Genomic DNA, 12,823 nt, shown 5'->3' with positions numbered 1-12,823 from the left:
TTGATGACATTTCATATAGTGTTTTAAATTTGGAAGATATTTTAAGATTTATATTAGACTATAATTATATTTTAGTATGTATATTTATAATTTATTTATTATTTTATTTTAAAACAGTTTTTTCGGTTAAATTATAGTTAGACCGATTGAACTAATAAATCAATAAATTAGTAACTAGAGCAGTTTAATAACCGATTCGATTTTTAGAACCTATTTTTAAGAGCTACATCTTTTAATTTGTGATTAATATGATGTCTGAAATTGGATCATAAATTAAAGTTAAATTAAATTAACAAACATCAATTAATTCATATAAAAGTTTACAACCTATGTATACAAAATTAATTATTAAATTAATTATTTATATAATATAAATTAAAATATAAAATATATATTGTTAAAATTAAAATTATTATTTAGTTGGTATTTTTAAAAATTAAGAATTATATCAATTTGTGAACACAATTTTAGAGATTAAAACAGAAAATAAATCTTTTTTTTCTCAAATTATTAGTTATTTTTTATTATATATTTCTTTTAGTACGAAAAAAAGAACATATAAAAAGGATGACGTAAGTTAAAAAATCGTAGTCGTTAACGCAAGAACGAACCGAGAGAATCCGTTAAACTCAAAAAATATTATAAATCGATTAAACTCAACAAAAGAAGGTCAGCCATGCTTTTGCATCTTCTCTGTGTGAGCGTTATCTCATTTGATCCTTTTTCCCTTTTTTCTGTTCTATTTTCCCCTTTCTTTTTCTTTTCCCTATTTTGGTCGGTTGTTATCTTACTCGCTATTAATACCCTATTATTAATTATTAATTATTAATTATTAATTATCCCCATTTATTATCCCCCGTTTTGGTTGTTCTATTTTTCTTTTTCTATTCGGTAGCTAATACCCTATTTTACCATTAATTATCCCCATTCATTTTCCCCTTTGTTGCGTTTTTCAACTGGGTACCTGCCCTACAGGTGTTTGATGAATTTACCCAGTGAAACATAAATAGAGAGAGAGATTATACTGTATGTTCGAATAACTCTTAAACTTCTGTTGGGTAATCAGAGTTGGGATTGGAATTGCCATTGCCATGGATCCTTCTATTATGAAGCTCCTCGAAGATGACGAGGTTTTTCCCCCCTTTTTACCTATGGTTTTCTTTTGTTATTTATTTGTTTGGGGTGTTGCTGAACCACTATGTCTGAATGTGTACTTCACAGGATGAAACAATGCATTCAGGGGTGGATGTTGAAGCCTTCCAAGCTGCACTAAACAGAGACATAGGAGGATCTGCTTCCACTTCTGGTTCAGACCCAGGTATCCCAACTATGCTTTTTAATGTGTAATGTTTTTCTGAGTTGAAATAGTTAAATTCTCTCTGGTTTGTTTGTTTTTGGTTGCTTGTTATGCCATTTGAATACTCGGCTGCATAAACAGTGTTTAGACTTCAGACTATTGTTTATGAGCTTGTTTGGTCGAGATTTTGGTCAGGTTGCAATCAAAATAATTGATTTTGAAAGAGTTGTTTTATGGTTGGGGATGGTGTTAGAAAAGTGAGTTTGGATTAATTATTCTGAGCGATAAAAGGAAAAATCTATTATAAGGATATAAATGTTTGACTATACTCTAGTGTTCATAAATGGGAAGGAACTACACAAATCCTTTAAAATCTGGCTGTAATGTAAGTGCTGTAATTTATCTAAGGGACAATGTACCCCCTAGCCAAAATGATGATGATGATGATGATGATTATTATTATTATTATTATTATTATTATTATTATTATTATTTTATCACGTACTTTTCCCCAAGGTGTTATTTCTGATTTTTGGTATCTAGAAACAATAGTAGAGGTACCACATTTAAAAGATCTCTTGAAGCGGAGATCAAGGAATGTAGTTGAACAAACTAAAAAGTTTCATCAACACAGTGGTAGTGGACAACATCTTTGAGAACTTAGATGATCTTAATTATTTAGCAGAATACAATCAAATAAATGTTGCACAATGACCTCTAACTCTAAGTATCAAATTTGACCAGTAGAGGTTGCAAAGCTTTGGTTGATATTTTCGCAAATGAAATATATTTTTATAAATGAATTTCTGTACTAATATCAAATTATCCTGATGTATTTTCTACAGCATATTATCTGTGTTTTCAGATGTTAGTTTTCTTGTTTGTTTTTATTTTTCTTTTAATTGATTGTTGAGTCGTGTGATTTTTTATATTTGCTTGGTAATTTATGAATTGCACATGCTTTGTGCTTCTATACTCTCTGCAGTTTTGTCTCAAGGAAGCAACAATACATTCACTCAGTCAATGCCACAGTGGCCAACTCCTAGCCATGAAAACCAAACCCAAGTTCAAAATCAAGAGCCTGAAACTGCACAGCAGCGAGAGCAACCTTCATCTGAGGTGGAGCAAAAGCAACATGGATCTCTTGCTGAACAAGTACAGCATGTTGCTTCCCAGGACGTAAATAATCCTCCTTTACCACAGCATGTTACTTCCTCGGACGTAAATAATCCTCCTCTACCACAGCCACAGCATGTTGGTTCTCAGAGTGTAAATAATCCTCCTTTGCCACAGCATGTTGGTTCCCAGAATGTAAATAATCCTCCTTTGCCGCAGCATGTTGCTTCTCAGACTGTAAGTAATCCTGCTTTATCACAAAAGCAGACTCAAGATGAAGGTCACCAACCACAGCCTGTACAAGCTTCTCTTCAAAATTCTCAGACAGTTGGAATTCAAAATTTGGGAAAAGATCCTGTTCCTAATAATGAGGTAGCCAAAACACTTAATCCCAGCAGCGAATCTCAGCAGTATGCGAAGTTGCAGCAAATGAGTAATCAACAGGCTACAGTCAATGAACAGCCAGGAGGCCAAATTAATCGTCAAAAACAGGTACCATTTGGCATGTTGCTACCTATCTTGATACCTCAACTTCCCAAAGACCGAGCCATGCAACTTCAAACTCTATTTAGTAAATTGAAGGTGGGTTTCTCAAAATAATCTCACTATCTGGTCCTTTGGTAGTGGGAACCTTGTCTCTTTTCTTTGCTATAGTCAATTTTGTGTTGATAGGATATGATCAACTTAGGAACAGATATCCCATGCTACTCACTTTCTGTTTTGTGAATTTATTGTTTGTGTTATAGAAAGACGAAATAGCAAAAGACAGTTTTGTGCGGCTTATGAAAGGTATTGTAGGGGACCAGATGCTTAGATTAGCATTGAACAAAGTACAAGCTCAGTTACAAGCACAGGTAGGTTGAGAACAAGTTTAATATATATATATATATATATATATATATATCATGCCAAGATTCATTGTTCTTTTCTAATGTTATAGACGAGACCCAACCAAGGACCTGTGGGGCAGCAGCAACCTGTTCGGATGCCCACTGTTGGCTTAGGTGCAAGACAATTAAATGATCCCCATGCTTTAGCTCAGCTTCATCAGAGAAGTATGAATGCAGCTGCAGACCAATCTCGTATGACTTCTTCAGCTGTCCAAACTATGGAGAACAATGCTAGAAAATCTCAGGAATTGGATGCTAGAATGGAAACTCAGGGTTTGCAACCGAGCCAGTTATCAACTTCCAATTCCATCAGTGTTAGTCAGGAAGCAGAAAGATCATCTGTTCATGTACACGGGCTTAATAAGCAGCCGCAGCCACAGCCTCAGCATCTACATTTCCCATCAGCATATGGCAGTAGTGGTGGTAATTATAGGCCTTTTTCAGGGCCAGCTAGTAGTTCTGCTTCATCTATCAGACCACCACCACATGAGTCACATATGAGTCAAATTCCACATCAAAGCACTGGTCCCAATCACTTAGGTGGGGCAACACAAGGCTTCATTGGTATGCCAAAACTTGAACAGCAGAACTCTTTGAATGATCCCAAGAGGCTGCCGGGTGGCTCTGTTGCTCTATTAAACAATCCGGCATCCCAGCAAACTCCAAATGCATGGCAACCACCATCAAACAAAGATCAAAGTTCAGGCTTCTTGTCATCTGGTTCTTATGTCAAAAAGGAACCTAGCGACATGCCCACTGAGCAGCAACATAGGCAGAATATTTCTAAAATCCATGGACTGCCTTCAGCTAATTCTGCACAAATCGAACAGGCAAGTGCCAATCAAGGAACTGTAAAGGATGAGTTCTCAAGGGGCCTTCCAGTATCCACAAGTATGGCACCTACAACATCTACTGGCTTGACATCACTCAATTCTGCTTCCCCTTCTGGAATGGCCCAACTAGATCCTAGTGTCTCAGTAAGTTTCCGAGTGATATACTTGATCTTGTCTAATATAGTGGCTAAAGTATTGTGGATCAAATATTGTCCAAATGTGATTGTTTTGATACATGGTATGCACCTGTCGTACAGTACCGATGTTTATATTAGATGTATATATACAAAATATTTGTTCTTTTATAGATGCATATTCAAGAGTTAAATTGTCTATAGCTTATGATTTATTTTCTGTCCTTATAACTTTATGAATCTTGTTGTAATTCAGTTTTAAGAAACAAGCATTTTTTTTTGTTTCTCCTTCCTCTTATATTTTTTTTTATTCTTGCTAGTTTATTGAGGGTCTTTGTTTTTTGTTTTTGGTGGCATAGACCACAATGCTTTTAGTTTGGATTAGTATGCTGCAAACTTGGTTATTTTCATTAGTTCCATGCTAGGAGTAGTGCTTTGAAACATTTTGATTATTTTACCCTATGCATTTATTGAGATGCCTCTGATGCTATTTATGTATTTAAGTTGCAGTGAAGAATAACAAGCATATAATGAAAAGCATGCTTATTTTACCTTTCATGTCCTGCACTTTTTACCTTTAATTTTTTGAAACAATCTGCTATTGGGGCATAATATGAACTTCAAATTTGCTTTTCCAATTTCACTTTTTTGGGTAAATGCAAATTATCATTTTGTACGCACCCACTATTTAATAATATATTCAAACTTCATGCATAACTCTGACTCTTTGCCCCACTCTATTTTGTGTTTGATCAGTTAAGCACCCAGGTGCCATCAAACACTTCTGGAATTACTGTGAGGGCACCTGTGAAAAAGCCTTCTGTTGGCCAGAAGAAACCACTTGAAGCACTTGGTTCCTCACCTCCTCCTCCTCCAAGGTGATCTGTCTTATATGCCTGCAACATGCTTCACTCTTGGAATTGTTCTTTCTTTTCTAAGTTCTAACTCATTTTGATGCATGCATCTTGTGCTCATATCCTCCAGTAAGAAGCAAAAGGGATCTGGGGGGGGATCCGTTGAACAAAGCATTGACCAGCTTAATGATGTCACTGCTGTTAGTGGAGTCGATTTGAGGGTACAATTCCGTGTTATGTTGAACTAAACTTGATAGCTCAATGATAAGGGATGTCTACTCTCATTTCAAAATCTAAGGCCATTTTTTGCATCTTTTACAGGAAGAGGAAGAGCAGTTATTTTCAGGCCCCAAGGAGGACAGTCGGGTTTCAGAAGCAACTCGAAGAGCTGTGCAAGAAGAAGAGGAAAGGCTGATTTTGCAGAAAATTCCACTCCAGAAAAAATTGTTTGAGATTAGTAAGTGTCCTTTTCATATGTTATCTCCATATATTTTAATTTTTCCTTTTGAGCTTATCTGGATACAAACTAGCCACACCAGGCCTTACAGACAGTTGTTTTGTGTTATTACTGTCAGTGTTTAAGTATGGCTTGAAGGGTGTGAGCAATGATGTGGAGAGATGCTTGTCACTGGTGAGATTCAACCAAGATTTCAATTTTCATAACAGTAGGTTTGCATGTAATCTTACTTATTCAAACTGAGTTTTCAGTGTGTGGAGGAAAGAATGCGTGGACTGATAAGTAACCTGATTAGAATGTCAAAACAGGTTAGTTGTTCTCTACCTGCTTGCAGGAATATTCTCTCATAATTCAATAAAATTTCTTACTTTCAAGAATTTTCCTACCAGCGGGTTGATTTTGAGAAGACAAGACATCGGACTGTTGTCACCTCAGATGTTCAGCAGCAAATCATGACAATAAATAGGAAAGTAAGAGAGGAGTGGGAGAAAAGACAGGCAGAAGCAGAGAAGCTTCGGAAACAAAATGACGTGAGTATTTTGCACTTATCAGCATTTGAAACCTGTGCCTGTTTCTTAATTTCAGTCCATTTTAAAATATAGGTTGATGGTAATGCTGGAGCTGATGGTGACAAGGACAAGGACGAGGGTCGTAATAAATCATCAAAGGTTTTTTTTTATCCGATTCTTATATTTCTCCATTATCTACATGGAAACTCTTTTCATTAATATTTAGTAAGCTTCAGGTGAACAAGGAAGAGGATGACAAGATGAGGACAAATGCAGCAAATGTTGCTGCCCGTGCTGCTGTTGGGGGAGACGACATGCTCTCAAAGTGGCAACTTATGGCCGAGCAAGCCAGGCAGAAACGTGAAGGCGTGACGGACACGTCATCTGGTTCTCAACCAGCTAAAGATGTAAGTCGCAAATCTTCAGCATCTGGAAAAAGTACCAAGGATAATCAGGAAGGGGATAAAAAAGGTTCTACTAATTTTGCAACTTCAGGTGAGTTTTCTTTTAAGCTGTTTTTTTTCTGTCATTTCAGTTGTCAAATAATTCAACCGCAAGATGGATGTAAACTTTAGATATAGTATTCAGTATTCACCAAACTGACATCCCTAAAACTATATCTTGAAGTTGTGGATGAAAATGCGGCTTTGTTGTTGGATTGAACTCAAACATAATTATATTATCTTGCATGGAATGTGATAACTAATCTTGTTTGATAGTCCATTAATTTTGTGGTTGAAATTGTTGTAGCAAACATTATTGCTGTTTGATTGTTTGTCCTACATTATTTTTAAATAATTCTGTTTGCTCTATTGACTCTTCCAAACAGGGGCTATCAGAAAACATGGGAGAAATAATTCCCTTGTGACTCAAACTAAGATTGCCCGAAGCATCTCTGTCAAGGATGTAATTGCTGTGCTCGAAAGAGAGCCACAGATGTCGAAATCGTCGCTCATTCATCGCTTGTACGAGAAGATTCATTCTGATGCTCAACCTGAGTGAAGTAGAATTACAGAGGGAGGTGATCTTGAATTTTTACCACTGATTTTCTTATCATATGCTTACCAGCAGAAATCAAAAGGTCTCCTCAAACGTGTGTGTCATTGACTGAGTTCAATCCATATAGCCAGGGTAGTTTATCAGTTAATTTTGATTTTCTCTTATTTAATTTTGCTTATTTATCAGTACTAATTTGGATTTTAGAGCAGTTAAACATAAGTTTGGCATCCATCCTCTTGGCTTGGTCTCTGGGAAAAGAATGTTAAAAGAAAAATATATTTTGGTTAGGAGTTATAGTATTTTGATATATGAAGTAATTTATGTGTGTTTATTTTAAAAATGAGTTTGTCAATATTAAACAAGTAATCTGAATTTCAGGTTTCAACACAATTAAACACGCAATGTAACTTGTTTTCTTCAGCATATTCAACTTGTTCTTTTCTTCACGGGAGCTCCTACGCATTACGTATTTGTTTCACCCTTTATGTAACGGCCGCTATGGATGACCTTTTTGGGGCATTTTATATGAACTTCATACTCCTTTTAAGATTGAGAAAAGAAAAGTATCTGTTTAGAATTTTAGATAATATTAATCTTTGACTATCAGTTTTTTTTTTTCCTTTTTCTAAAAGTAAAGCAAAATCAAAGTGAAACGAATATTATGCTTAACACAATTCAAATTTTCGTTATTAATGCATATATAATCATTAACAATATGGAATAATTCATGAAGGCAGCAAACCTACCAAACCAGGATGTTTATTTTGCTTAATAACAACCTAAAAACATATATAAAACATGGAATAAAATAAAATTCATACATGAGCTAGTATGCAACATTGGTCAGATAAGGATGATGAGTGTGTCAACCTGGTCCTTCACCCATTTTTCCGCCACAATGGGACCACGTTCATAACACAGCACACCTTTTCCAAACTCAAAAAAGTTACAAAATACAAAATTATAATAACTTTTATCTATAAAAAAACTCCAAACTTATTTCTTATGATAATGATATAGACATCAAGACACGTTCATTAATTTCAAAATTTTATAATACCGTAAATAAAATCCTTTTTAAAAGGATTTATTGCCAAAAGTAAAGTTTCAACAATCGTATGATTAATCAAATAACAAATAGTGATGACTAAAATCAATGATAATAATTTCCTTCACTGTCATAATGATGTAATAAATCTCTTTCATAGTGTCAACTTATTTTAATTAAATTGTTTTTAAACTGCTGAGTATTTAAAAAGTTCACTTATTCTATACATGCGAAAATACTATATTTTTTGTAATTCATAAAAATTATATTTCACTATTTTATAAGATTTGAAATTTAACCCTTTTTTATTATATAAAATATTTATTTAAATAATGTTACACATCTAAATTTTTTTGTTAATTAAGTCTAATTAAATTGGTTTAACATAACTGTTCATACCCTGGCCCAATGACAAAGGCCCAGGTCCAAATAAAAGGCCTAGTCCGAAGGATTAAGCCTAGCTAAGTACCGACCTTCACATAAGAAGTCGGTATCAACCACGACTTACTCTAAAGAAGTCGGACATGAGATTAGCTGGCAGATAAACACTCATTCAAATGAGTAACCGCCCCTAAAATCTCTCTAACCGCTTCATAAAGCCATATCTTAACCTCCCCAAGATAATGGGACAGTTAACACCCTAAAGATACGGCACTACTTCAACGGTGGTTATTGGCTCACCACTATAAATACACTGACACCCCTCAGGTATCTCTAAACCCAATACTCTCTAGACCTGCTAACACCCTTGCTGACTTAGGCATCGGAGTGTCTTTGCAGGTACCACCCCCCATTCACCCACGTATACAAGTCGGAAGGAGGCTCCAGCGTGCAAACCAACTCGGAGTTCACCCTCCGCGGACGATTGGGCCAACCTACGCCATCTATTCTATTAATCTCCGGTTACCAACCGTAACATTGGCGCCGTTGCCGGGGACCCGAGAGATCATCCATCGATGGCGGACAGATCCCACGAAGAAGGCCATGTGGAGACAGATTCTGAGCAAGAGAATCTGGACACAGGCAATAACGATGCGGACCTCGCCCTTCACCAGGAAATTGACAATCAGCATAGAGAAGGCACCTCCGGAGTAAAGAACCCGAAGGTAAATTCCTCAGAAGGGCGCGAATCAGAAAAAGGAGGACCACCCCATGTAACTGAACTCATGGGGTTAGTCCACAGCCGCCTGGAACAGTTAAAACAAGAGCGGGAGCGGCAAAAGGAAACTGAAAAGTACCTAAAAGAGGAGATGGAACGGCGAAAAGAGTTAGAAAGAAAACTCTTAAAGCTAGAATCCTCCCTCAAAAATTGCAACTCCCGTGACGAACAGGAAGAGCCACCATTAGGGGGGAGGATCCCTTTAGCGAGGACATAATGAGGGCTAAAGTTCCGAGGAACTTCAAAAGCCCTGATATGGACCTCTACGATGGAACTACGGATCCAAAGCATCATCTGAGCAATTTCAAAAGTCGGATATACCTAGCTGATGCTTCCGACGCTACGCGATGCAAGGCCTTCCCGACCACTTTATCGAAAGCAGCGATGAAGTGGTTCGATAGCCTCCCCCCGAGGTCGGTTACTAGCTTTGAAGACCTCTCAAGGAAGTTTTTGATGAGGTTTTCAATCCAGAAAGACAAGGTGAAACATGCACCGAGCCTCCTGGGAATAAAACAGGAGGTCGGAGAATCTTTACGAACCTATATGGAAAGATTCAACAAAGCATGTTTGGAGATTCAAGACCTGCCCACAGAGGCAGTCATAATGGGACTAGTAAATGGACTTAGAGAAGGACCCTTCTCGCAATCCATATCTAAAAGACATCCCGTTTCTTTAAGTGATGTACAGGAACGAGCTGAAAAGTACATCAATATGGAGGAAAACGCCAAATTAAGAGACCTGAGTTGGCGACCTGGACCCCCTCCCTCAACTAAAGAGAGGGAAAGGGAAGCCAAGAAAAAGGAAGAACTCGGTCTCGAAAGGCCAAGGAAATATCACTCTTATACTCCCCTAAAAGTTTCTATAGTGGATGTATACAAAAAGATTTGCAACACTAAAAGACTGCCACCCCCTAGACCCATTAAAAATAAAAAAGGGGGGAGCCGCAGCGATTACTGCGAGTACCATAAAATATATGGTCACTCCACAAACGACTGCTACGACCTCAAGAATGTGATAGAAAAGCTGGCTAGAGAAGGTCGGCTTGACAGATATCTCATAGAAAGGTCGGACAGTCATGGAAAGAGAAAGCGAGATGATATGGATAGAAGAGACCCTCTACCGCAGACTCCAGAGAGGCATATCCATATGATCTCAGGAGGATTTACGGGAGGGGGGCTTACTAAATCCTCTCGCAAAAGACATCTCAAAAGAGTCTACCAAGTCGGGGAAGAGTCACCCGACCTTCCTACTATTTCGTTCACAAAAGAAGATGGGCAAGGAATAATCCCTGGACATGACGATCCAGTGGTAATAACTATGATCCTAGCCAATGCCCATCTCCACAGAACCCTAGTAGACCAAGGAAGCTCGGCGGACATCCTTTTCAAGCCTGCTTTTCATAGTCATTGATGAGGGGTCAGCTTATAATGCCTTAATCGGCAGAACTATCCTTAATCGGCTCGGAGCAGTGGTATCCACTCCCCACCTCTGCATGAAATTCCCGACCTCAGCGGGAATAGCAACGGTAAGGGGAGATCAAAAATTGGCGAGAAAATGCTACAACGAAAGCCTAAATCTGAGAGGAAGAGGCAGAGAAGTTCACACAATAGAGCTCGGTGGCGCAAGGGCCAGAGAAGAGCTGCGACCACAACCGGGAGGAAAAACCGAGGAGATACAGGTCGGTAAAGAGGAAGGGAAAAACACTTACATAGGAGCCAACCTAGGGGAAACTCTAAAACAAGGGCTGGCTGAACTCTTAAGAGATAATTCCGACCTCTTCGCCTGGAAGGCCTCTGACATGCCTGGGATTGACCCCGAGCTCATGTCCCACAAACTCTCGGTTTATCCAGGGTCCCGACCTGTACAACAAAGAAGACGCAAGCTCGGCACAGAACGAGCCCTAATAGTAGAAGAGCAAGTACAGGCGCTCCTGGAAGCCGGCTTTATCAGAGAGGTTAAGTACCCAACATGGCTAGCCAATGTAGTGCTAGTCAAAAAACAGAATGGTAAATGGAGAATGTGTGTCGACTATACCGACCTAAATAAGGCATGTCCCAAGGACCCTTATCCCCTACCAAGTATTGATACCCTAGTGGACTCCAGCTCGGGGTACCAATACTTGTCATTCATGGACGCCTACTCGGGATACAATCAAATCCCGATGTATGAGCCAGACCAGGAGAAAACATCATTCATCACACCCAGAGCTAACTATTGCTACGTGGTCATGCCATTCGGATTGAAGAATGCAGGAGCCACATATCAAAGGTTGATGAATAAAGTGTTTTCCCCTCACTTGGGGAGCCTAATGGAAGTATACGTCGATGACATGCTAGTGAAAACCAAGAAGGAAGTCGACCTCTTAACCGACCTCTCACAAGTCTTTGACACCATAAGGCTGCATGGGATGAGACTAAATCCCGCAAAATGCGCCTTCGCGGTGGAGGTAGGAAAATTTCTAGGATTTATGCTAACACAAAGAGGATTGAGGCCAATCCCGATAAATGTAGAGCCATCCTAAAAATGAAAAGTCCGACTTGTTTGAGAGAAGTCCAGCAGCTCAATGGCCGACTCGCAGCCCTCTCCAGATTTTTGGCAGGATCGGCACTAAAATCCCTTCCACTATTTTTCTTATTAAGAAAGGGATGCCAATTCGAATGGACTCTGGAATGCGAGGAGGCGTTCCAAGAGTTCAAAAGGTTTTTAAGCCAACCTCCTATCCTAACCCGACCAGTACCAGGGAAAGACCTCGTTCTGTACTTATCCGTAGCAAACAGGGCTGTCTCGTCAGCCCTGATAAAAGAAGACGAGGTCGGACAACACCCAGTCTACTTCATCAGTAAGGTCCTACAAGGCCCTGAACTAAGGTACCACAAACTAGAAAAGTTTTCCTACTCCTTGGTAATAGCCTCACGAAGGCTACGACCTTACTTTCATGCTCACACAATAAGAGTCCGTACAAACCAACCCATGAAGCAAATCCTCCAAAAGACGGATGTTGCAGGGAGAATGGTTCAATGGGCAATAGAGCTCTCCGAGTTCGATTTGAGATACGAAACTCGGACAGCAATTAAAGCCCAGTGCCTCGCCGACTTCGTGGCAGAATACGCAGGGGATCAAGAGGAAAAGCCGACTACATGGGAACTCTATGTAGACGGATCCTCCAACAAAACAGGGAGCGGCGCAGGCATAATATTAGTAGATGAAAGAGGAACCCAGATAGAGGTTTCCTTAAAATTTGAATTTTCGGCTTCAAACAATCAGGCAGAATATGAAGCCTTGATAGCCGGACTAAAATTGGCAGAAGAAGTCGGTGCTACAAAGGTGATGATATACAGCGACTCACAGGTGGTGACCTCCCAAATAAGCGGAGAATATCAGGCAAAGGACCCTAATATGAAGAGGTACTTGGAAAAAACTTTGGAGCACCTTGGGCGCTTTGCAGAAACCGAGGTCAAACATATAACTCGGGATCTAAATAGCAGAGCGGATGCCCTATCCAAATTAGCAAGTACCAAACCAGGAGG

General features: G+C 38.8%; 1 protein-coding gene across 1 annotated transcript; it reads left to right on the top strand.

The window, feature by feature from the left end:
- Nucleotides 1-594: 594 nt before the first annotated feature.
- LOC112697756 (transcription initiation factor TFIID subunit 4b) lies at nucleotides 595-7,512 on the top strand. Its single transcript, XM_072221527.1, has 15 exons — nucleotides 595-697; nucleotides 1,067-1,130; nucleotides 1,222-1,318; nucleotides 2,283-2,995; nucleotides 3,160-3,267; nucleotides 3,354-4,280; nucleotides 5,027-5,148; nucleotides 5,255-5,345; nucleotides 5,446-5,581; nucleotides 5,700-5,755; nucleotides 5,833-5,889; nucleotides 5,971-6,111; nucleotides 6,184-6,249; nucleotides 6,327-6,585; nucleotides 6,920-7,512. The coding sequence occupies exons 2-15, from the start codon at nucleotides 1,092-1,094 to the stop codon at nucleotides 7,090-7,092; spliced, it is 2,985 nt and encodes a 994-aa protein (XP_072077628.1). The 5' UTR covers nucleotides 595-697; nucleotides 1,067-1,091; the 3' UTR covers nucleotides 7,093-7,512.
- Nucleotides 7,513-12,823: the final 5,311 nt, after the last annotated feature.

This window comes from Arachis hypogaea, chromosome 16 (genome assembly GCF_003086295.3).
Source record: "Arachis hypogaea cultivar Tifrunner chromosome 16, arahy.Tifrunner.gnm2.J5K5, whole genome shotgun sequence".
Classification (NCBI taxonomy): domain Eukaryota; kingdom Viridiplantae; phylum Streptophyta; class Magnoliopsida; order Fabales; family Fabaceae; genus Arachis; species Arachis hypogaea.
The sequence above is the reverse complement of the archived record's forward strand: the minus strand, read 5'-3'. Positions and strand labels throughout refer to the sequence as shown.